Below are 26,318 nucleotides of genomic sequence, written 5' to 3' on the forward strand. Positions count from 1 at the left end.
TTTACTTCTTCAAGCATTTTTTCCATTAGTTTATAAACAGCTTTTTCACCACGATATATTTGAATTGGTTTTGTGTATTTATCATCATAACAACAAACGACTTTATAACCATATCCACAATCGGTATGTTTTTCATAAGCTTGAGTAAATGATTTTTTATTAAAAGGCTGGCATCCATCAATTTTCTCTGTGACAGCTTCAAAATCAGCATAAATAACAAATCGAACTGGTAATATTTTATTATGAATTTCGAATTCTAATATACTATTTTCTTTAGTAGGCATTTTAACAGCTGAGCCCCATTTATAACAAGACAATTGTCTTTATGATTATTTAAAACTCTGAAGCATTGAAAACAATAATAACAAAAATGCTTTCTACCATTATGTTTCGCTATATCAAGCATAAATCTGTTGAAATATTTCATTAAAACATAATGTGAATCGTGATTATTTGTTATCAATAAAAGATTTAAATGACCTTTATTTCTTTCTTTACGAACATAAAGTGGATATCTTTGTTGATTGTCATATCCAATTACATTCACATTTATTTTATTTTGCTTTTCTATTTTATTTATTCGACTAAGTTTGACTGGAAATTCAATTCCTGAATGATTGCTCAACTTAACTTCTTGTGGATTCAAATGTCTAATATGACACCAACGAAAACATTCATTATCCTGGTTTTATAAATTAACCCAACCTTTTTTAAGATTCTTTAATTCTGGTGGTAATTCAATATAAGATGAACCTTTTTTTGGATTATAATAATTAAAATTTAAATAATACTTATCAACTTAGTTAATAATCCAACCAGATCCTTCTGAAATCCATTGTGCTATTTTATTTAATAATTCTCGCTCTGTTAATTGTAAAGATTCTTCTATGTTCTTTTCATTTATTATTGTTTGAAGTTTACTATTGAAATATACTTCTTTACTTTGAAATTCACCATCAAGATTGACTTTTTCAAAAGTTATTTTTAATGATTCAACTAATTTCATTCCTTTTATTTCTTTCAATTCTTTTTTAATAAATCTTCTTTTAAATAATCTTGTGCTTTGCATTTGAATTAATGGATCTTTTTCATCTTTAATATTAATTTCATAAGATCTTGTGAATCCTTTCAAAGCTCTATTTGTTTCATTAATTATTATTCTTTTTAGAGAAACAGGTTTTTTAGTTCTTGGTTTAGGCACGGGAGGTTTAATAATGTTTTTGTCATATTTTTCTATTATCTCTGACAATCCCCAAACGCTTTTTTTTATTTTTTGTTTATTAATTGAATGATAATAGGTTCTTTAATAATTTTATCTTCATATTCTTTAACCATCTGTTTTACACTTTTTCGTCTTTGTTGTTGAATTGGTGGTTGACGTTTATTTAAAATCATTTGAATTCTAACATCTTTTGGTATTAATTTGCTAAGTTGTTCTCTCGATAGATTTTCTAAATTTTGTCTATTCATATTATCTATACTATATGTAAATATTTTTTTTGATCTGGAATTACTCTCCGTAATATTATTATGTGTTTTTTCTTTAAGTACTTTATCAAATTTGTTGTAATTTTCTTTGTTCATACTATATATAAATATTTTTTTTCACTCAGAAATACGCATCCTTAATTTTCATACTTAATTTTTATACTTAATTTATCTTTAAACACTTTTGAAAAATTTAAGCGTTTTAATTTGAAAACAAGGTTAAGAGGAAGCCATTTTGAGTCAGTGTTTTATGATTTTAATTTTTCCATAAAGTTTAAAAACTTCTGGATTGCTGGATTTTGTCATATCAGTTTACAGATTTATTTCAGATCATTTTTTACAGATTAGAGTTAAATATTTCTCACGGATTATTTCAGATTTTCAGGTCCTAGGGTTGATGGTCTATACCTCTCAAACACTATACTACTTAACTCCTGGACAAGTTGTTTACAAAATGGAGAAGTCATACCATGGTTAAAGAATGAAGAAATTATAAATTTTCCACAACTCTTCTTGAAGGAGTTCTTGAAGACAAACTACAGATTTTGGCATGTACGTATTTCAAGTATAACTGAAATACGTCTGGCCATAGCCAATCACATTTCAGATTTGTGTTTTTTAATTATTTGATCCTACTATGATGTAATACACTGTAAATATATAAAATAGGTTTTCCCAGATTAGTAAAAGGTACCGACGCAGGCGCGAAATTTTCATGCAAAAAGAGAGGTCGACAGATCTTAACCTTGAGTCCCATGAACCTGGGAAAAAACGGTTTGCGAAATTACGGTTAACATGGAAACACAAATCTGAACTAAGAAAAATAAGGTACAGACTGAAAAAGGCCGCATTTCAATTGGTTTCACTCCGGATACTGCTAGATGTAGTAAATCGCAGAAAAGGAGCCACCCAGACAAAAAATTCAACGTGTATGGGTTCCTTAGCTGCCTCGATTGGGATCGCCACCTTGCCGTGGTGGGGCGGCTTGCGTTCCCCAGTGAACTAGAACTATGTTGGCAAGAGTCTTGTACTCCTGGCAGGGACACCCATGCCAAACAGGTCGAAGGGTAGGGGCCAGACGAAAAGTAATCCCACTGGCCCTCCAGGTTAGGGGTTGGGCAGAGGGTTGATAACCCTCTCCTGTAAAAAAAAAAGAATTATTACAGAAACCAGAAGCAGGGTGAATTCACTATTTCAAAGGGGAACTATGGTAGTAACTCATAGGAGAGAATTAATAAAGTACGGGAGCCAAAGCCAGTAGGACGCCTCCGGGCTGATCAAGCCACTGTTACACCCGAAATACACCATGAAGATAGGCAACTGGAACGGCAAGAGGCAGGTTGGAGGTCGTGGGAGGAGGTGCGGACAGCAGCAACCAATCGAGAGGAGTGAAAAAGCTCTGTGAAGGCCCTATATGCCACGAGGCATGAAAAGGATTGATGATGGGTTCCTTATATTATATCAGATTAAGTTAGCTCTTTTCTCTCTGCGAGGTTCTGAAAACACGAAATTTATACTGAACGTTATCGAAGTTTGGTTTATCGGACCATAGAAAACTAAAAACCATATTGGTTTCCAGTCCAATAGCAGACCACCTTTATTGAGAGAAAAGACGCAGCATTTAGATAACTTCCAACTGTGGGCTTTTTGAATGCAATGGAACACTTGAACTCGATAAAATCTTCAAAAAGCTATGCATTTCTTTCATGTTCAGTTTCTTATCGAGGTGGGATAGAGATGAAAGCAAATCAACGATATTTCAACATACAAAACCGGAACAGCTTCATTATTTTGAGAACAAAAACGATTAAACAACAACAAACATATGAAACATATGTATGAACTGCGGTTATGAAACGTATATGTGCACGATCCTTCGCAGTAAAGCACTATTTGAGCAATAAAGAAAATCAGACCTGAAAAAGATTTCAGGCCTGTACGGGATTCGAACCACTGACCTCTGCGATACTAGTGCAGTGCTCTACCAATTGAGCTAACAACCCAACTGGGAGCAGGCCGTCAAATTAATTCGACATAAACCCATAGATGATAAATCAAACAACACCAAACATATGAAACATATGTATCGCAGAGGTCCGTGGTTCGAATCCCGTACAGGCCTGAAATTTTTTTCAGGTCTGATTTTCACTATTGCTCAAATAGTGCTTTACTGCGAAGGATCGTGCACATATACGTTTCATAACCGCAGTTCATACATATGTTTCATATGTTTGTTGTTGTTTGATTTATCATCTACGGGTTTATGTCGAATTAATTTGATGGCCTGCTCCCAGTTGGCTTGTTAGCTCAATTGGTAGAGCGCTGCACTAGTATCGCAGAGGTCAGTGGTTCGAATCCCGTACAGGCCTGAAATTTTTTTCAGGTCTGATTTTCACTATTGCTCAAATAGTGCTTTACTGCGAAGGATCGTGCACATATAAAAAACGATTAAGTTGCATACTCGCGATTATTTGAGAATGTATTAAGACAAGCTGTCTACTTTTAAGTCGGGTTCTCGAAGTATTTTCCTTGCGATATTGGGTTTCGACAAAGTAGGCATTTTTCCTTACCAAATTGAGAATAAAACCAACATTCATTTTTATCGCTTTGCGATCCGAGCTATGTCGGTTTTCCACCTTCAAAAAAAAAGGGGAATGTCCTTCTCAGGTAGCGAAATTATTTCGCTTCTACGTAAGCACAAGAACTATCGTCAAATTGTTACAATTCATAATGTTTTCATTATGAATTGTCACCTTCTAAAGAGCAAAAACAAAAAAAGCGTTTTCAAAGTGAGCCTGAAGTTTTCCTAGTTTTGAACTGAACTTCAAATTCTTGGAGAGGCATGAAAAACCTCTTTCGCTCGCGACAACCCGAAAGCGAGAAAATGCTGTGAACTCGGCCCAGAAAAAACAATCTCCGAACTAACAGGTCACGCCAACGCGGGTTCATTATCCATCTACAGCCATAATCTTTTAGAAAAACAACAAAGGATGTCAAGCAAGTTAGCTGGGTTTTCAGTCGTACCACTACGACTGTCACAGCTGCCAACGCCAGCGACGGTCCACGCACTAAAGCTTTGCGAGAAATTTATGTCAACAGCCTTGCACTTTCATCAGTAGTTGGCAATAACACAACATCAAGGAATAACAGCATTAATGATCTAGCAGCGAGAGTTCTAGGTGGATTGTTCACCTATGTATCGTTCAACAACTCTCCAGTGAATATTTCCATCAACTTTCAGTCGAATGCTCATCCCAACGATTCAGCTAATGGCAGTCGCCTGTAGTGAATTTCTAAAAATAAAAAGATTAAAGTTTTTGGACTTTTCATGAAACACTTCTTTGTTTTTAACGGAATAAAGTATCGATCAATACACGTATTTACACTTCAACCCACTTACCTTATATTAATCGCGATGTTATTGCACTTGAAATCAGTGCTTTTGCTTGCACACTTCATTTCTCTCAGTTTGCCACCAAAGAGGTAAAAGGTGTAAATTATTTTCCTTCTCGAGCAAATTATTTGGAATTTTGAAAAGTTAAATTGCACTTGAAAACCGATATCGCACTCATCGCGATATCAGTTTTCGCGTGCAATTTAACGCGGAAGTCCCTCGTCAGGTGATGAATTTTCCTATAGAATAGTTTAAAGGGTCTGATTAACCGGCATCGCTCACCAAAAAGCATGAATGGCGACGGAATGAAGCTTAATACAGCTTAACACAGCTTAACACAGCTTAACACAGCTTAACACAGCTTAACACAGCTTAACACAGCTTAACACAGCTTAACACAGCTTAACACAGCTTAACACAGCTTAACACAGTTTAACACAGCTTAACACAGCTTCATATAAAGAGACTTTATGGTGGGTATTTAATAAATATTTTGCCCCCACCCGGCCCCCGGAGGAGGAGTTCGAGCACGCCATCGTCAAAAAACTGATTCCCTGGGCGTTGTTAGCGCAAGGAGGTTGAAGTTTCTTCTTAAGGGTGCATAAATTCAGTTATTTCTAAGTCTTGTTATTTATCAATGCGACAAAAATAGAACGTGTTGTAAACTTGCTCTATTTTTTTCTACGGTGATTGCAGTTAAGCTCATGAAAGGGGAAAATCAAAGGCTCGAAATTTCTACCCCTGTTGCTCTTCTGATTCAAGCATTTCCAACTGCTTGACCTGTTTCTTGTACGCTTTTATCTCTTCAAATAAGTAGCGCATAATGGGGTGATTGCAGGTCTTTGTCTCTTCTTCTATGCAACGAATATACGCATCATCTGCATCATCGCCTGCATCAGGGTCTCCCTGCTTATGCTCGGATACTTGCATGCTTTCAACCAAGCACTTCTTCATGGTATCTCCAGCACATTTGTGATAGCCATCATTCTCTGAAAAGTGGATAAATATGTTACTACTTCTTATTTTCAAGATTCATCATGGCGTATTCTCCGGCTTACTCTCAGACCCTGCTACAAGAATACCATCCCTACATTCAGACTGGATTTCGAGACAATGCGCCAACTTATCTATGATAAAAGCTGTTGCTTGGAAACCAATAAAAACTAAATTTTTGTCATACGTCGAAAAGTTGTTACTTTAAGTCCCCTCTGAAGGACATGATTCTTTGCTTCTGATTTTCGCAGTCTGTCTAAGTTCAAGCTTTTCATCAGTTACGAAGGTGGGACGTCGTGTTATGTATGCGTAAGTTATCTTACGTTGGATGAAAACATCTTTCCCTTTATCATTGTTGACAGCAATAAAATAAAAGAATAAAACCGAAACGGATTTTTGTGTATTAAACAGTTAGGGGCAAAACATAACTTGTTTTACGCGATTCCTTTGAATTTGAAGTCTATATCATTTGCCACCTCACTTCACTTGCTTTTCCTTGGCTCAGCATGATTTCATAAAACACACCACAATAACGCTTTAGTTGACGGTTTTTTGGTGTAGACAACTTGTTGTCAATCTTGTAAAGCTATCTGCTATATCAAGAGTTCACAAAACATATGGTAACTCGGCTAACCATCAAAATAATCAATTCTCTGAGGATATCGCGCCTGTAAGCATGCGAGGCAAGATGGTTGAGTGGTGCACTAACAATAGGAAGCACTCTCCTTAAGCTCCCCTCTCCCAAGTAAGCTCTAATTAGCCCCTTTATCAGAGGAAGAAATTTATTAAACCCCCTCTCTTCTAAGCCCCCCTCCCCGTCTTATTCTTCACAACCAAGTTATCAAGTGATTAATCATGACTATGACACTTCATGTGGACTGATTCGGGTATGTTTATTCACAGATTTTGTTGAAAAAAACTTGTTCAACACGTATAATATCAATCAATTCTCTTATTAGACAGTCATTGTCCTGGTCCAAAACAGAAAGTAGGAAAGCGTAACTCAAGTCTGTTTCCTCCTCCATTTTTTTTTAAAATTAAATAAGGCCCCCTTTCAAATGGGTCACCCCCTCTCTATCAAGTCCCTCCTTAAGCGTACTTAAAATAATTAAGTCCTGGGGGGAAAATTAGAGGATTTACAGTATTTTGTCAAGGAAATCCAGGCGTGTCTTCTCTTGGAGTGTTTGATTTCAAAAGGTACCCCCCAATCATGGCCAAAAAGACTGTTCCGAACTTCCTTATTTAGAACCTTGTTTGATACAGTCATCTTGATACTTGAAAAGTGGCGTTTGAATAAGGAGATCCGGTCACTTTTTCATCAAAAGTTGCAAAAAATCTAACTGTTCTCAGACATTTTTCGATATTTTTCAATCACTTCCGGTATTCTCAAAATTTGCATTTTTGTCCAGACAATCATATTTTTAAGAAGAAATCTACGTTATTACTCACCAGTGTTTGAGAGCCCTTCTTTCTCCATTATACCTACGAAATGCAGTGAGCGTGAACCCAACTTCGTTGGAAAAGGACGGAAAGAGTGGTATATCGCACAGAAACAACTGATTTTAACCTAGTTCCATTTAACAATTATTCACCTCAGTGTGCGTGATTAGTGGTGGATATTTACCGAGTCGTGAAGGGGCGAAGTAAATATCCACCATTATTACCGACACCCAGGCGAATAATTTTTGCAGTGTTCCAAAAGGAGCAACAAATGCACATCAGAAAATCATCAAAATCGCACCGCGCTATGCTCCTTCGCGGTGAGTGATTTCTTGTTGCAAAAGTTTCCTTCTTGCTTTCTTACGGATAAATAAAACTTCTGAAGGCACTTATTTAAGCCTATAACCCCTTACGGGCCCTCTCTTTGACGAGTAAAATTGTCTAGCGTTAGACAGAGTAAAAGCCATAAGTCACTTTTAGGGAGGAAATGGTTAATTGTCCGAGTAACATTTCTTCAATAGGTGTTTTAAATTCGTCTTGCAGTTGAAACCATGCTTCACAGCAGCAAATGTTTCATTTATTATACTTGTATGGTGCTCGAAAGTTCACGTAAACAAGGTATTGTAACTTTTTTAGCTTTAAAATTTGAGTTTGGAAAGATCAAACAACTTAAGCCTTGAACCTCCGAGCTAGCTAATCAGAATGCGCGAAAAACACAATTCAATTGTGTGGTATATATAAATATGTATTATTATTATTATGCTTTTTCCCACGGCTCCCAAATCCAATTTACTTACAACGGGAAACACTTTGGTATCTATTTTATTTCCAACGTTTGTCCACCAACAACTCTTAACCTAGTTACATTTCTTCTAAAAACCATGTGGTAACATCTACTTACAAAAACACTACAAACGTCATGTCCAACTACATGAAATCTTCAAAGTTTTGAAAAGACAGTTTACTCTAAGCAGCTGAAACCTTCAGTACCTGTTCCTTCATTGTAAGCAGAGATTTTGATATGTCAATTGTGAGTCCATCATTTTGACGTTGCCATGGCAACCATCAAATTCTACACAGGTTCAAAAATCAGCCCTTTTGAGATAATCCCTAACTTTTTTCCAGGTTTCTTCATCAAATAACAGAAATTTCGTGTATTTGTACTTTTCACAAGCATTCTAGCTTGATTTTGTCTTAATTTTCTAAATTTTAACTTTTTTTACGAAATAATGAAGTCCAAGATGGCGGATCCAAGATGACGGGTCAAATAACGTCATTGCCGAGAAAAATGATGCAATCTTGTAGAGCGACCTCAGGGGTATCTAATCAATGTAAAGTTATTTCGCTCCGCCTGAACAACCGCGTTGGGGCTTTGAGTTGGCTTGTACGTCCGAGAGTTAACTTTTGAATCTGTAGAAGAAATCTTTAATTGTGACCATTCAAATGAAAGCTACTGAGCAGTATTTTCCTGCGTTGCTGTTTATTAAGCAGTCCAAGGTGATATTAGTGGTTTTAGTCTGTCGATGGATTCTTCGAACGCAACCATTCAAATGAAATCTACTGAGAAATTCTTTCATCCTATTTTTTGTACTTCAGTAAAAGAACATGCTTACCTGAGTTCAACACAATTCTCTTAAGATCATCATACTTTATCCCTGGACAAAGGTTTGCTTTCTTTAGAAGATAAGAGGTCTGATAAGCCTCAGCACCATAGAACAGAAAAACGTTTGGGACTGGAGATGGAGTTTTCTCGAGAACGTCTGCCAATGATGTGTCATATTCCTGATAAAATGAAGCAAAGAAAAGGAACTAAGAACTTTACGTCATTAAACAAATAAATAATAAATGAAGTTGAATCGGCCACCATTACGGTTATAAAAGCTGACGTTTCCAGCGTTAGCCCTTCATCGGAGCGAATAGAGGAATTCTGAGTTGTGTGTGTTTTTAAAGGCAGAAAATGGAGCTACGTGATTGGTGGAAACATGGCAACGAGAAAAACACGAATAAATTAGTGGAATGAAAAGCGTTCGTTGATACCTGTGGGATTTAGACTCCCGGTTTCAAAGATGACCCTTTGTTCAAGAGTTTTGCGGTTTTCCGTGCTACCTAAGTGTATGGAAAGACCGCAGATTGCCATATGTTGCTTAGAATGATTGGGTAAATTAAAATGTCTAGCGACTGGTTTCGATGTGTCCTTGTCATTCCTCTCCACGTCGCGAAGTTGTTCTCGGAATCGGTCACCTAGTCTTCTGCCTGTTTCGCCGATGTAAATCTTTTTGCAATAAGAGCAAGTTATGCAATAGATTACATTGGCGGAGGTGAACGTGAAGTGATCGGTGATCTTAATGAATCGTTTGGGTCCCGATATTTTCTCAGTGTTGTAAATGAAAGGACACGTTTTGCATCGTGCACGAGCGCATCTAAAAGTGCCTGGTTGGTCATTAGTCTGAAAAGAACTTCTGACCAAAAAATTGCCTATGTTTTAGTCGCGTTTGAATGAAATGAGCGGAGGCTGCGAAAAGATAGTGCTTGTCTCTGGATCGTTTTGAAGTAATCTAAAGTTTTAAAGAAAGATGGATTTAACTGAGTGGTTGTGAGGGTGAAACGTGAGAGTGAATGGAATGCGGTCGGAATCTTCCTTATGCGACGTTTGTAGTGCTGAATGTCGATCAATAAGTTGAGCGCGGTGGTAACCCGCTTGAACGACAGAAACAGGGTAACCACGTTTATCGAAAAACTGGCACATTGTCTCTGATTTGGGGTGGAAATCAGATTCATCACTACATAAACGACGAAGTCTTAGAAACTGAGAAAAAGGAATAGAATTCTAAACGTGAGATGGATGCGAGGTCGAATATAACAAGTAATTAGGCGAGTCTGTAGGTTTGTAATACACACTAGTGCATAAACCGTTACCTTCAATTGAAACTTTGATGTCTAAAAAGGATAAAGAATCGTCAGAAATTTCCCAGTATTTTTCAGAGCCAGGTGAAAAGAATTGACTGCGATTATGAATTGAGTGAGCTCCTCTCTGGTAGAGGAGGTAGCACCGATACAGTCGACGATGTAGCGACCGTAGAGTTCAGGTTTGGACGAATTGGACGTATTGGCTGAAAAATTGATGTTCGACAAAACCTACAAAAAGATTGGCATAGCTAGGTCCCATTGTGGTGCCCATTGCTACACCATTGGTTTGTTTCAAGAAGTTGTTTCGGAGTGTGAGCACTAGTTCGGGTAAGCGTAGTAGTGTTTCAGATTTAGGTTCCTTATTAGTACGTTGATCAAAAAAATGTTTAAGGGCCAGAAGGCCTTCGTCATTAAGAATGACAGTGTAAAAAGACGTAATATCCATGGTGAAGAGAAGTTTGTTTTGGCCAAGGAAATTAAAGTCTCGAAAAAATTGAAGAGCGTGTTGACTGTCTTTAATATCTGATGGTAAAGTTTTGACGATGGGAGCCATAATTTTCTCTAGATAGCTGGAGATAAGTTCGGTAGGGCAACTGCAAGCCGAGACAATGGGCCGACCCGGGTTGTTAGGTTTGTGAATTTTTGGTAAAAAGTAAATACGAGAAGTTCTAGGAGTGGTTATGATGAGATTTTTTGCTGTGGCCGGCAATTCTTGTTTAGTTATGAGTTGGTTAATCATGTTCTTGACCGAGTTTTGATTGCTGGCAGTGAGGTCTTTGTCGACCTTTTGATGAAAAGAGGTGTCAGAAAGTTGCCGCAAAGCTTCTCTTTGGTAGAGGTCGGTGCGCCAAACAACGACTGAGCCGCCCTTATCGGCCGCTTTGATAACTATGTGTTTGCGTTTTCTAAGACTTTTTAGAGCCGACCACTCTTCAGAATAGAGATTAGACTTTTTAGAGCCGACCACTCTTCAGAATAGAGATTAGAAAATTTGGTAATACGTTTGAAATTGAGTTTGTTGATATCGTGGCGGCATTTTTTGATAAAAAAGTCTAATCATGCGAATTGGCCCTCTGGAAGAGTCCATTTTGACTTTCGAGTCTGAAGTGTTTCGAAAGTGTCTTTGTTCGAGGTGTTAGAATCATCCTCTTTGTTGTGAAAAAAGGCTTTTAATTGAACGCGGTGAAGGATTTTTTCTACGTCTTGTTTAATTGAGAATTCGTCCGTTGTTTTAGAAATGGGAACGAAATTGAAGCCCTTCCTGAGGACGGATTTTTCTGAATCGGAAAGTGAGAGGTTTTCTGGAATGGTAACTACAGTTTTGAGGTTTTCTGGTGATGAGTGGCTAGTGATTTGGGGACCGATAAGTTAATCAAGTTTTTGGGCCTTAATTTGGTTCAAATGATTGAAACTTTTCGAATTAATTTCCTGAATTTTGGCGCGGATAGATTGTAATAAAACTGCTGGACAGATTTTGGAAAGTTCAGAGCGGCAATGTAGGATTTGTTCGGTGAGGTGATTACGTTTTTGGCAGATAGCTCTAATGGTAATTCTCATGATGTTAGGTGAAAAAGAATTTTGAGCGCACTGAATCTGGTGATAGTATTGTTTGGTGAATAAAGATGCATGAAAATTGGAGCGAAAACCCTTGCGAATAACTTTAGAATGAAGGCAACGACCGATGAAGTTTATGTGGCTACAATACCTAGTTTTGGCGAAAGTGAGAATGGCTAAACGGAATGCTAGATCTTTACTAATAGGGGGAAAAGGGAAAAGATAACTTACGATTTCCTGGCGTAGCTCCTTTGTGAGTTTCTTGAGGCTTGGCATGGTCCGCTGTTCTGAATGCTGTGGATTGAAAAATGCTAAGACAAAAGTTAGTAGTCGCAGCAATCAAAATACAAATGAATAAAGGCTGATAGTTTCGAAAGAAAATGTTTGGGGCTGCGTCGGTGAGAGTAACGAAATAATTTGGATATATCAAGGGCTCCGACGAAGGGCTAACGCTCGAAACGTCAGCTTTTGTAATCGTTACGGTGGCCAATTTACCATTTCAACTTTGTTGATATTTCCAAATTAACAATGTCCACATCAATTGCAAAGACGAGGCTGTCAGCTATCGTATTCCACTTTAATCCTAATGCTTTTGTCATTGAATGTGATTCTGCTAGATTACTCTCCAGGTTGACAAGACTAACAGCTGCTCTGTCCCTCTCGGGTATGGCCTCCATAAGCTCAGACAAATTACGTGACCATTTTGTCAAATTAAAGACAGCTTTCTGCATAAGCTCAGTTGTACTTCGTTGCAATTTCAGCGTTTCCTGCACATTGTCTCTCCCTGAAACAAAGTCATCAACATAAGTGTTCCTCAAAATTTCGCTTCATGCAACAGGGAATGTTTCTTCACATCTTTTCACACGCTCTTGAATAGTACCGATGACAAGAAACGGACTGGAAACAACTCCAAATGTGACCCTTGCCATTATATAAATCTTAGGCGTGACCTTGGGGTCCAAATCTCTCCATAGATACCGGTCTGAATCTCTGTCTTCTTCTTTTAACAGAATCTGCAGAAACATCTTCTCTATGTCACCTATTATGCCAACATAATTCTTTCGAAAACGCAGAAGAATTCCGACCAAATCTGGCTGCAATGCTGGGCCTGGCTCTAAGCAGCTGTTCAGAGAGACACCACAGCTATCTTTCGCTGATGCATCAAACACAACTCTTGACTTGGTTGTCTGCTTGTCTTCTCTGGTGGCTGCATGATGAGGCAGATAGAACACAGGACGCCCATCTGTCGGTGTTATTTTATCACAAGGTACTTCTTCAGCAGCACCATTCTCAACATACTTGTTAATTGCTTCTCTGTACGACATAGCTTTCATTGGCTCTTGGAGCAGCTTCTTTTCTAGATTGTACAACCTACTTTCTGCTTGCCGGTAATTATCTTTCAATGTACCATGATCTTCCTTCCATGGTAAGGATACTTCATAGCGACCATCACTGTACGTTAGTGTCTCTTTGAACTTCCTCAATACCACATCTTCAACATGTGTAGTAGAAACTGAACTTTCAGCAGGTCTAACACCAATGAACTCCAAATCCCAGAACTTTTGTAGTGTTTCATTCAATTGTTCCTCAACACTAATTTGAACATTCATAGACACAGTGCATTCTTGGTCATGACCACCTGTTGGTCCACAACCCAAAGTTGTGTGAACTGCAACTGGCTCACTGGAACCCCGTCTTATAATGTCTTTCGTCACAAAGGAATAGTAGAAATCTAATCCAATAAGCACATGAATCTCCTGTTCATCTCTGGGGAACTCTTCAGGAAATGCTATATTTCGAAGATGAAACCATCTTGCTGGATGAAGATCCACAGCTTCAGCTGGCCAGCATACCACTGCTGTAGTAAGTGCTTCAATACACTGAGGTTGTCCAGATTTGTCAACAGGTGCCACAGTAAACGGAATTCTCTTCCGCAAAGTGCTTTTGGTAGCCTCTCCTCCAAATCCAGAGACTGCAATTTTGACACTCTTCCCATGAACACCAAGCTCATTAATTACACTCTGCCGAACAGACTATGTTTGAGAACCAGGATCAAAGAAACATCTCACAACTTTTGAACACCCATTCAGTCCACAAAAAATAGCTGGCGTAGTCTGCAGAATCACTTTTCCACCTGAGCCCATTGCAACAGAATTTGCCACAACTGAAGGAGGAGGAGGAGGAGGGGGAGGACCTCACGACGAGGATGGTAATTCAGGGGATGATTTCACCTTCACTTCTTCCAAGTGAGGCCGAGCTGAATCCGGATACAGGAGACTGTGATGTCTTCCTTGACAGTGCTTGCATGGAGGCTTCTGGCACACTTCAGCTCTATGACCAGATTCAGGGCATCGGAAACACAGGCCCTTAGACGTTGCGTTTCTGAACCTTTCTTTTACAGGAAATGACAGAAAACTGAGACATGACTTCAAACCCTGGTTTTTGTAGCAAATGACACACTTGCCCTCTTGCGTTGTCGCACATAATGCAGAGGTGGATGATTTTTGTGAGCTGTTAAACTTGAAACGTTTTTCACGATTTCCCGGATTTTCCTTTGCCGGTGTTTTTGAATCAAGAGAAGGAGGCTGGGAAGACTCTTTAGCTCTTATCAATTGTTCCAAGAAAGCAAACAGTGTTTTCACTTCTACACAGTCCAGCTTAGCCTTTTCCTCGCTGAGCTCCAATTCCCATTTTTCCACAACTTGCTTTGGCAGCTTGTCCACTATAAGGGGCACCAGAACTGGAGCCAAAGTTTCAGAGTTAAACTTTTCACCGATGGACTCGACAGAACGAACATGACCTATCACTTCATCGTAAAATTTACGCATGGAGGTTGCATCATTACAGTTCAAACGTGGCAAATGGATCAAGGATCTTACATGTGCATCAAGTATTAACCTTGTGTGCCCAAATCTTTCCTTCAGGATTTCTAAAACTGTTTGATAATTCGCTTGACCCTTTCACTGTTTCAGCGACCGAACCCTTTAGCGACCTCATCAAATACTCTAGTTTTTGGACATCTGCCAACGACGCATTGTCAACTACCGAAACTTTTATCGACGATAATAGGGTTGCCAATTCAAAACATTACCGTCAAAGGTTGGTAGAATGATCTTGGGTAGCTTAACTTGTACTTTAGAAGATGACTGGGATGCGGGTGGACTGCTTCCAGCCAATTTCACTTCTGAAACATGTTTACTTGCAAGATAACTCGTCATTTTGGCCATGCTTTCAATTACACGCGCTTCATACTCATTGTGACTCTCACATTCGGCATCAATGTCTGCATCTTCCAACATAGTGCACATTGTCCCTTGCACTTCTTGCAAGTCGCTCCACTTACTTGCGATATTATCCTTCAACACTTGAACTCATGCATGATTATCTTGTTGTGACAGGGCTTCGTCGATTGACTTCAACGTGTCTGTGACAAATTTTCTCAGAAATCTTCTCTTTTTCTTGATAGCTTCTAAATCTTTCGACATTTTCAAACACCACAAATTTCACCGACCTCAACTAATCGAAGTAACACAGTTTCTGCAAATTCGAAGAAGTTCCACTCGATCAAGGTGCTGATGCAATACACATGTGTTTCGGCGCCAATCGCCGATATGCAAAAACCGACTTCTTCGCAGCAACAAACGGAAGTCAAACACTCCTTTTCGTTCGACCAGTCGTCGATACTGTTTCTCCAAATGAATCCAGATCAATCCGGCTCGAAGGACTATGAAAATAAACGATTTATTCACTTAACGCAACGAAAAACTTCGACATTACATTTCATTCCGATTATCTCAACCCGAACGTCAAGCTTACGTTTTTGCAATACGTCATAAACTCGCACACAGTCTCCACTCACTTGGACCCAGTGTCCACTCACTCAATACGCAACGCCTTACACAAATTGAAAACAAAGTAACACGGAACATAAATTTTCAGCTCGGAAGAATGGATGGAGGGACAGATAGATAGATAGATAGATAGATAGATAGAAAACCTTATTTCACCAAATAAATTTGATCAAAAATTACAATGCATTGCTTTTTTGTTCATCCCAAAAGCCGTGAACTATAATAATTGCAATTAAGTTTTTTAAAATATTATGTACAAATTTACATCAATATATTAGATAGGAATACGTAATATGTAAAAAGGAATCTTACAAGTTAAGTGAAGATAAGATAGAGAAATTGAGAGTTTCTAATTTGTGTTTTAAAGCTCCCATGGATTTTTCGTATTTCATATGGATGGATGGACTGATGGATGGATGAATGAGTTAAATTTAATCTCGTTTAAACATATTTTGGTTTAGTTTTCCTTGCATCAATTTACTTTGTGAACTTACCCTAATTACTAGTCACGACAATTTAAGATCGTTGGCGTCTGAATCGACATTAAGGCCTGATGCCATTGCCTTCTCGCCGGCAAATTCAGGGGCGTTACCCTCATAACACTTTAAGATGGGTTCGAGCACCCGTAACTTGGAATCAATGAATCCGTTCGCAGCAGATATAACATTAACAGCAAACAAAACGGTGATGATCTTTGAAAACATGGTTGAACTCGTTTCCAAATAATAAACACAATAAGGGTTGTTTTCAACGTCATTAAAACAAAGCTGAAAGAAAGGAAAGCCCGAAACTTAATGGTTAAGTTTTGTTTGAAATAGGAAATATCCATTTTTAGAGTTCGAACTGAAAATAGAAAATATGCGAAACCAGAAGCTTTAGCGAAATAAAGAGATACATTTACGCTCGGTGGCTTGGCGTCTATGATACTTGACCAGCAAAGCGAGACAGCTTGTGATTGTGCTCAGACGAATGTGGCACCAGTTGAAAAGTGAGAACTCAACAAAAAAGATGCTTAGCCGTGGCCAACAGCCTTGACGAAAAGAATCAACGTATGCCACAATAAACTATATAAAACTGTACTATAAAACTTAAACTGCGCACTTACCAACAGAAGTTTCCCGAGCAGTTTTACTCTGGATCGAGGGAGAGTAGTTTCTTTGGGAGGGTAAAACCGTTTATAAACAATATTATATATGGCTCTGTTTAATCAATTTGAAGGCTTTAGGGTTTGTTTTTTAATTTCTGAAAGTAATGTTAACTTTTAGGTAAGTATATTTTTTTTCTCCCGAAAACATCACAAACAAGTCAGAAAAAGACACATGACGTAAGCTACATATACCGTAACTTCGCAATAGAGGTTGCACAAGCTGTATAGGGAGGCGACTTCCTCTAATATATGAGGTCGGTCTTTTATCTGGCACAAGTACGACTTCTGAGTTTAGCTTTGAGCTTCAAAGTAAGCCATAACTGTGTTGTTGCATCGCAGCAAAGCACCCATTACCTGGATCGTTTGCATTACAAATTTCTGTTTTGCATCCAAAACTTGATGCAAAACTCACCGTTTGGTGTAGCGAAGTCTTCGTCCTAGAACTGTCCTTCGAAGCTGAAGTCTTTACATCAACTAAAACAAAACCATTGCCGTAGAATATCTTATAAGTAGGACGCCAGGCTTTGTATTCGTAATTTGGTTATATCAACTCAGTTGAAATATTTAAATTGGCCACCGTAACGAATAAAAAAGCTGACGTCTCGAGCGTTAGCCCTTCTTCAAAGCGAATGGAGGAATTGTGGGTTGTATGTGTTTTTATATGTAGAAGCGGAGGTACGCCATTGGTGAAAACATGGCAACGAGAAAAACAAGAATAAATTAGTGGAATGAAAAGCGTTCATTGATACCTGTGGGATTAAGAGTGCTGATTTGAAAGATTAATTTTTTTCCAGAGTTTTGCGGCTTTCCGTGTTGCCTAAATGTAAGGAAGGACCGCTGATTGCCACATGTTGTTTGGAATGATTAGGTAAATTAAAGTGCCTAGCGACTGGTTTGGATGCGTCCTTGTCATTTCTTTCTACGTGGCGAAGGTGCTCTCGGAATCGATCACCTAGTCTTTTTCCTGTTTCGCCGATGTATAGCTTTTTGCAGTAAGTGCAAGTTATACATTATATTACGTTGGCGGAGGTACACGTGAAGTGATCGGTGATCTTAATGGATCGCTTGGGTCCTGAAATTTTCTCAGCGTTGTCAATGAGGGGACAAGTTTTGCATCGTGCGCGAGCGCATTTAAAAGTGCCGGGTTGGTGATTAGTTTGGAACGAACTTCTCACCAAAAAATTGCCTATGTTTTTGTCGCGTTTGAATGAAATAAGCGGAGGTTGCGAAAAGATAGTGCCAGTCTCTGGATCGTTTTGAAGTAATTTAAAGTTGTACGTTTGTAGTGCTGACTGTCGATCAATAAGTTGGGCGAGATGGTGACCCGCTTGACCGACAGAAACAGGGTAGCCACGTTTTTCGAAAAACTGGCACATTGACTCTGATTTGTGGGAAAACATTAGAGTCATAACTACATAAACGACGAAGTCTTAGAAACTGAGGAAAGGGAATGGAATTCTTAACATGAGATGGATGCAAAGATGAATACAACAAGTAACTATGCGAGTCTGTGGGTTTGTAATACACACTAGTGGACAAACCGTTGCCTTCAATTGAAACTTTGATGTCTAAAAAGATAAAGAATTGTCGGAAATCTCCCAGGTATATTTTAGACCCGGGTGAAAAGAGTTGACTGCGATTATGAATTGAGTTATCTCCTCTCTGGTAGAGGAGGTAGCGCGATAAAGTCGTCAATGTAGCGACCGTAGAGTTCAGGTTTGGGGCCAATGTATTGACTAAAAAATTGTTGCTCGACAAAACCTACAAAAAGATTGGCATAGCTGGGCCCCATTTTGGTACCCATGGCTACGCCGTTGGTTTGTTTGAAAAAGTTGTCTCCGAATGAAAAACAATTAATGTGAGCACTAGTTTAGCTAAGCGAAGTAGGGTTTCAGACTTAGGTTCCTTAACAGTACGTTGATCCAAAACATTTTTGAGGGCCAGAAGATCTTCGGCATTCGGAATGACAGTGCAAAGAGATTTAATGTCCATGGTGAAAAAAGCTTGTTCTGGCCAAGAAAATTAAGTCGCGAAAGATTTGAAGAGCATGTTGGCTGTCTTTGATGTACGATGGTAACGTTTTGACGTTGGGAGCCATAATTTTGTCTAAATAACTGGAAATTAGTTCGGTAGGGCAACTGCAAGCCGAGACAATGGGCCGACCTGGGTTGTTAGGTTTGTGAATTTTAGGTAAAAAGTAAATGCAAGAAGTTCTAGGAGTGGTTATGATGAGATTGTAACTCCCATTGCGGGCCTATGTTCACGTAAACATCCGGGCAATCTCCCATGTGCTTTGAGAGGAAAATCGTCACGTTCATTTTCGAGAATGTTTGGTTGCTGTTTTATTGTCATTGTATGAAAACCCTAAGCTCGAACAGTCGGTGAGTTTTCATTTCAGTTGTTAATGTTGTAATTTCGTTTGTTTTAAGCGTGTTTTCTGTTTGCAGAAAACCTCTCCTTTACTGGCGAGTCGAGTTTTCGACTCGGGCAAATGTTTCTGTGAAACAAACAACAGTTTTCGACTTCTACGAATTGGTCGTGGAGTTTAGAGGTTTAACTTGTTCCATAAGAGTATTTGGAAGTGGTGGAGGCATCGTAATTTTGTTTCGGGTATATTGTTCGGTTGGAACACTTCGAATTTGGAATTATGGAAGATGACCTTGAGCTACATTTGAATTCTTCGCATCAACAAGCGAGTGATCGTACACACATGACCGCGTTGGGCGGTTCGATGGAAATGGAAGAAGAAAACGGCACAGGAAACATTCAAGTTAACTCGCGTGACGAAGTTGAAGACGTCGAGGGATATTTGAACGAGAAGAAACTCTAAACAATTCGCGCTCCGGCTATGTTGGAAATCTGACCAGAATATACAACGAAATTACCCGTTTGATGGAAAACGGCGGAACCCAGGACGAAATCTCAAGGGAAATGGAAAATTTTAACGATGGATGGATTAAATTTGTGGATGCTCATGATAAATACTGCAAGTGTTTGGTTGTTGGTGTTGACGCTTCGGCGTTGGAAAAGGCTGAGAAAGGTTATAAGGAGCAAATGGAGCGAAAATTAAATCTCGATACCGCTGTAAAATGGTGGCGACCCGAGTATCAGCACAGCAGTGTATTTTCAAGCTTAAGACGTAAAGGCCCGGGCAGTAAAGCTTCCAAATCGAGTTCAAAGACATCTTCGAGTACGGTGTCCCGAAAAAGAGAAGCCCTTGCTTTAGCTCAGCTTAAGGTCCGCCAATTGAAGATTCGCCAGCGATTGGACGAAGAAGAACAAGAGATTCGAAGGAATAGAGAGTCAATGGAAGCCGAAATGGAGGCAGAAAAGGCTGCTATGTCATTAAAAATTTATGAAGAAGAAACAGGAGAAGAGGGAAGAGGCATGGAATTATCAATTAGTCATGAAAGGGAACATTGTCAGCCACCTAAATTACAAGGTGTGACCGAACTAAAGGGTACTTTAGAGCCCTTTACAATGAATCGAACACCATCCCCCAAACCACAAGTTTCTACTATTCCATCTCTGTCTACGACTAATTATTTAAATGAAACAGTATCTGGATCATTTCTGCCACACCCCAAACGGGAAGCCCTCGTCGTTCCTGCCTCATCGTGTAACTCAGCTCAGCCAAATGGTTACGCGACCTTACAACCAGTCTCTCATCTGTCAAGTTCCAAACAACTTAGATTTACATCCTCCTTAGACAATCCTGCCTCTGGAACTGTTGGTGGCGTTACATCATCTGCGACACCTACAAGTAACACAATCATAAGTTCGTTAACAGTACCTGTTTTTCAGCCCTGGGAATTGCAGCACACTACTTCCCGCTTGCCAAGTGGGGACTCGAAACCCTTGTTTTTTGATTCTGTAGTACCCAGTATTAAGTCTTCAGAAGCACTGTATGAACAACCCGTCAGAGAATCGTGGTCTTCTGTTTGGCAAATGCCGCGAGCCCAGACATCACAAAATGTGACGTGTAACACAACACCAGCACAGCAGGTACAGCACTTTGACAGTGGAAGGGAAATGGTGAAGGCACTGAGGCAAGTGGTTACCTCGCCAAAAGTCGAATACCTCAAGTTTGATGGAAACCCACTTAGATACGTGTCATTTATTCACAACTTCGAAACTTATTTGGAACAGGACAACCCTGACGACTCTAGGCGTCTCCAACTACTGATCCAACACTGCACTGGAAAAGCAAGAGAAGCGGTCGAGAGCTGTGAGAATTTACCAGTTTCTGATGGTTATCGAGTGGCGAAAGAAACATTACGCGAGAACTTCGGAAAACCGCACGTAATTGCAGATGCGCAAATTAAGAAATTGCTACGTTTACCTAGGCTGAAGAATGTGGATGGACCTTCCTTATTAGAATTTAGTAGACACTTAGACACTGCTGATCGAACCTTGACTGGAATGGGAACTGAATATGTAGCTGACCTTAATCACATGAACACTTTGAGAGAGCTAACCAAAAAGTTGCCAATGTTCCTCCGAGCAAAATGGACCGAGTGCGCTGGGAAAATTATAGTATCAGATCGTAGACCTAAGTTTGGAGATTTTGTAAAATTTATCAAAGAACGAGCCAAGTTGGTGGACAATGAATTCGGACACGACATGAACTCTGAACCCTCTAAAGAAACAATTCTCGGAAGGAGTCAGGGGAATCAGAGCAAACCTCACCTCCGCTCATCAACGTTCTTGACTGGAACTGGATCAACCAGTGGTCGTCAGAATGAGATCAAGAGAGGGCCAGATTTCGTAAAGAATCAAGCTCCTTGTCTGGTTTGTTCCGAGCGACATGAAATTTGGAAGTGCGAAAGGTTCAAAGGTTTCACATATGGAGAGAAAAGGAAAGTTGTGCAACAAGGTGGACTTTGTAACAAATGTCTTGTAAAGGGACACATAGCTAAGGAGTGCCCCAAAGTGAATTTCAAGTGCCAGAAGTCTAGTTGTGGAGGTAACCACCACACTCTAATGCATCGTCACACTACAGGAACCGGAGGAGAAGCTAATGCTGATGCTGAACAACAATCGCGAGCAAGACAAGAAAATGCTTTGCTTCCTAATGTTACTGGGGCCGGGAATGATAGAGAAGTAACTGTAGCGGCCACTGGGGCCGGAGAAAACCGAGTTTGTCTTGGGATCCTGCCTGTCAAAGTTCAAGGAAAGGGTAGCGACAGGATGGTCGAAACGTATGCCCTGCTTGACAATGGTTCGGAGGTGACACTGTGCCATGAAAGGCTGGCAAAAGAACTTAAGCTTAATGGAAATAGACTTAGTTTCACATTGACTGGAATGACGGGTTCAGCCCAGGTGGAAGGTTGCCTTGTAGATTTGGTGGTGAAGTCCTTGGATGAATCAGTTACTGTCGAGTTGTTGAATGTGAAAACAGTCAATGATATGCCAATTTCTACAAGTTGTACAGCGAAGACAGAAGACCTTACTAGGTGGCCTCATCTTCGAGACATTGACATTCCAGTGCTAGAATATGGAGAAGTCTTGCTATTGATTGGGCTCAAAGAGAATCCTGGCCTGTTCCTTCCACTTGAATGTAAATCTGGTGACCACGATGAGCCGATAGCTATCCGATACAGCTTGGGATGGACAGTGATGGGTCCAATGGAGGGTCAGAAAGGGGATCACGGTTGCTCAGTGAATTTTGTCTGCACGAAGGAAAGTCAGTGGAGGCAAAGGGGAGTCCACGCCAACACTGAGCCGTTTAATGTTAAACACCATACTGATGATGAATTCTTACATCGCCAACTCGAGCGACTTTGGAAAACAGATTTTGGTGACTCTTCCATTGGAATAGATACCCTACCATCCATTGAAGACAACAAAGCCTTAGACAAGATGGAACAATCCCTACAAAGAGTGGGTGACCACTTTCAAGTTGCTCTGCCATGGCGGGAAGAATTGCCTTATCTCCCCAACAATAAACCAATGGCGGAACAAAGGTTACAACTTCTGAAGAAACGACTGCTTAAAGATGGAGAGTTGCTCACGAAGTACCGAAGTACGATGCAAGAGTACATAGTTAGTGGGCATGCCCAGAGAGTTCGAAGGGAAGAGTTAGACGTGAGAGATCGACCAGTTTGGTACCTTCCGCACCATCCTGTGACCCATCCGTTGAAACCAGGAAAAGTAAGAGTGGTCTTCGATTGTGGTGCAAAGTATCATGGAACCTCCCTTAATCAGCAATTATTACAAGGCCCTGACTTGGCAAATCCTTTAGTAGGAGTATTGATCAGATTTCGCCAAGAATCTATCGCCATCGCAGCCGACATTGAGGCCATGTTTCATCAAGTTTACGTCGAGCCCAAGGACCGGGATGCGTTGAGATTCTTATGGTGGCCCAATGGAGACTTGAACGAGGAACCGCGAGAGTACTGCATGGTGAAACATCTATTTGGGGCGACCTCTTCTCCATCTTGTGCAAACCTTTGCCTCAAGAAAACAGCATCGATTTATCAATCAGAATTCGACCCTGTGACAGTTCAAACCGTGAAGAAAAACATGTATGTCGACGATTTGATGAAGTCTGTAAATTCACCAGAGATTGCAATAAGGCTGTCTTCACAACTAAGAGAATTGCTGGCAAAAGGTGGCTTCAGGTTAACAAAATGGCTTAGCAATGACCGGAAGGTGTTGGCTGAAATACCACAATCTGAAAGAGCAAGTTCAGTGGTCAACTTGGACATAGAAGATTTGCCCACAGCGTGTGCGCTTGGTTTAAAATGGAATGTAGAGACTGACAAATTCATCTGGGAGGTGTCAGCCAAAATTCAGCGATTACTGGAAGAGAAGCCAATGACTAGACGTGGAGTGTTGTCAGTTGTTAGTTCATTATTTGATCCACTTGGTTTTATCTCCCCCTTCATAATGAAGGCCAAGCTATTACTACAAGAACTTTGTCGGAAGAAAGTGGGATGGGACGGTGTCATTGGTGAACAAGAAAGGGTTCAGTGGTTACACTGGCTAGAAGACCTTCCAAAATTGCAAGCATTCCAAATCGAACGATGTTTTAAGCCGAAGAACTTTGGCGAAACAAAGAATGTTCAGTTGCACATTTTCTCAGATGGATCTCGTGTAGGGTATGGAGCAGTAGCCTATCTACGCCTTGTTGACGTTTTCGACAACATCCATTGCAGCTTTGTCATGGGAAAGGCACGGCTGGCCCCCATCCACGAAATCACGATTCCAAGGTTGGAATTATCAGCAGCAGTTATCTCAGTTAGGCTGTACCAGATCATAAGTCGAGAAGTGGAAATCAAGATAGATCGAGTGAAGTACTGGACGGACTCTACTACCGTATTGAAATGCCTTAAAAATGACACCAAGCGGTTTCACACCTTTGAGTCGAATCGCCTTACCATGATCTGTAGCATATCATCCACCTCAGATTGGAGATACGTCAACCGAGATGAGAATCCAGCAGACGATGCATCCAAAGGCTTGAGGCTTGACGAGATGATCAAGAACAAGCGGTGGTTAAATGGTCCAGCGTTCCTTTGGGAAGAAGAATCCTGTTGGCCAGCAACCATTGAGGTGCCCCCCTTGAAAGATAGCGATCCTGAAGTAAGAAAGGAAAGCCGAATCTACACCACTGTTGCTGTACAAGATTCAATAGGAGGTTTGATACATTACTACTCTTCATGGTGGAAATTGAAGAAAGCGTTTGCGTGGATTTTACGCTACAGGAAGTTTCTCCAGAGCAAAGTTTGCAAGCAGGAAGTATACGATGCATCTCCTCTAATTAGTTCAGGAAACATAGTTGGAAAACTAACCGCACTCGAGCTGCAAAAGGCTGAAGAGGAAATTGTTCGTCAGGTCCAGAAAGCTACCTTTCCAAGGGTGTTCGAGGCACTCAGTAACATCTCGCCTGGCGCAAACAAACGGTTGATGAAGAAGGCACTAAAGAGGGAGGGCTCCTCGATATTCCAATTGAATCCTAAGTTGAGAAACGGGTTGCTGGCAGTTGGTGGAAGACTAGAGAGTGCTCCTGTAAACGAAGATTTGAAGTATCCTTACATTCTACCCAATAATCACCATGTGACAGAACTAATTATTCGGCACAACCACGCGAATGTGGGCCATATGGGCCAGGAATCTGTGCTATCATCACTGAGAGAAAGGTTTTGGGTCATAAAGGGACGCTCTGCAGTACGACGTGTATTGAGAAAGTGTGTTGATTGCCAAAAACGAAAGGCACCCACCGGAGAGCAGTTCATGGCAAAGTTACCTGAAGACAGGATCACCCCACATAAACCTCCATTCACATATGTCGGGGTGGATCTTTTTGGCCCCATAGAAGTAAAGCAGAAAAGAAGTAGAGTCAAGAGATATGGATGTATTTTCACGTGCTTGTCAGTCCGTGCCATACACATTGAGGTTGCAAATACTTTGAATACAGATTCTATGATCAATGCATTGAGGAGATTCATTTGCCTGAGAGGATGTCCCGAGGAAATCAGGAGCGACTGTGGAACGAACTTAACTAAAGCAGACAAGGAGTTGAAAGAATCGATTGAAGAATGGAATCAGCAAAGGATCGATGGATTCTGTGCTCAAAGAGGAATTCAGTGGATCTTCAATCCACCTGGGGCAAGCCACATGGGAGGGGCATGGGAAAGAATGATCAGGTCCGTACGTCAAATCTTGAAGGCCCTATTGAAGGAACAAGTGGTCTGTGACGAAGTGCTTCACACCGTGCTGACTGAAGCGACTAACATCCTCAACAGTAGACCCTTGACGCGAAACAGTAATGATGTTATGGATGAAGAACCGTTGACCCCAAACCATCTTCTAAACTTGCGACCATGTTCCAGTTTGCCCCCAGGAATTTTCGACAAAGAAGATCTTTACTGTCAACGCCAGTGGAAACAAGCGCAGTACCTGTCAAATCTCTTCTGGAAACGGTGGATTAGTGAATACCTCCCGACCCTTCAAGAACGAAAGAAGTGGAATGAAGCAAAGGAGAATCTGAAAGTGGGAGATGTCGTTCTGTTAGCTGACAAAAACTTTCCCAGAGGACAGTGGCCACTCGCGCGAATCATTGAAGTCTTTCCTAGTGAAGATGGGCTTGTGCGTTCTGCAAGAGTTAGGACCAGTTCTACCGTCATGACCCGCGCGAAGCGCCAAAGACAGAGGGAGGTGAAAACGACAGTGACTACCCTCGTACGACCAATTACGAAGCTGTGTCGTCTTGAATTGTCAAATTCCTAGTTAGTTAGAATCATCCGGTGATTCTTCGATCACACTTTCATGTAGCACCTTGACGTTATGGACGTGTCTGTGCAGCGTTACAAAGTTTTATTTGACGCAGACTCTGATCTAACCTTATAGACTACAATGGCCTGGCATTTGACATTTGTAACATATTTTGAACTGGTGTGGATCTATATGGACGACAAAATAATTAGGTGTATTTACGCCGGCACCTGATGACATTGATCTAAGATGTGGTCAGTTAGTTTATATTGCTTGTATTGAGTAGCTTCGCGTTATTTCACGTTAAATCGCACTGGTCGCAGAT

At 40.3% G+C, this 26,318-nt stretch overlaps 2 protein-coding genes across 5 annotated transcripts; one reads left to right on the forward strand and one right to left on the reverse strand.

Moving 5' to 3' along the window:
• Positions 1-7,209: 7,209 nt before the first annotated feature.
• On the reverse strand, positions 7,210-13,386 carry LOC148730628 (uncharacterized). 4 transcript variants are annotated; one of them, XM_088762108.1, is made up of 3 exons: positions 12,008-13,386; positions 8,929-9,097; positions 7,210-7,357 (listed from the first exon to the last, which is right to left on the reverse strand). In XM_088762108.1, the coding sequence occupies exon 1, from the start codon at positions 13,384-13,386 to the stop codon at positions 12,604-12,606; it is 783 nt and encodes a 260-aa protein (XP_088618234.1). In that variant the 3' UTR covers positions 7,210-7,357; positions 8,929-9,097; positions 12,008-12,603. The 4 variants fall into 4 exon arrangements, with proteins under 4 accessions (XP_088618234.1, XP_088618236.1, XP_088618233.1 ...); XM_088762110.1 differs by having other exon boundaries at positions 7,239-7,357; positions 12,008-12,603; XM_088762107.1 differs by lacking the exon at positions 7,210-7,357 and adding an exon at positions 7,973-8,725.
• Positions 13,387-19,666: 6,280 nt separating this feature from the next.
• LOC148730629 (uncharacterized) lies at positions 19,667-26,008 on the forward strand. Its single transcript, XM_088761828.1, has one exon. The coding sequence runs from the start codon at positions 19,667-19,669 to the stop codon at positions 26,006-26,008; it is 6,342 nt and encodes a 2,113-aa protein (XP_088617954.1).
• The last annotated feature ends 310 nt before the right edge of the window (positions 26,009-26,318 follow it).

The sequence above is a fragment of the Stylophora pistillata genome, chromosome 5 (genome assembly GCF_964205215.1).
Source record: "Stylophora pistillata chromosome 5, jaStyPist1.2, whole genome shotgun sequence".
NCBI classification, from domain to species: Eukaryota; Metazoa; Cnidaria; class Anthozoa; order Scleractinia; family Pocilloporidae; genus Stylophora; species Stylophora pistillata.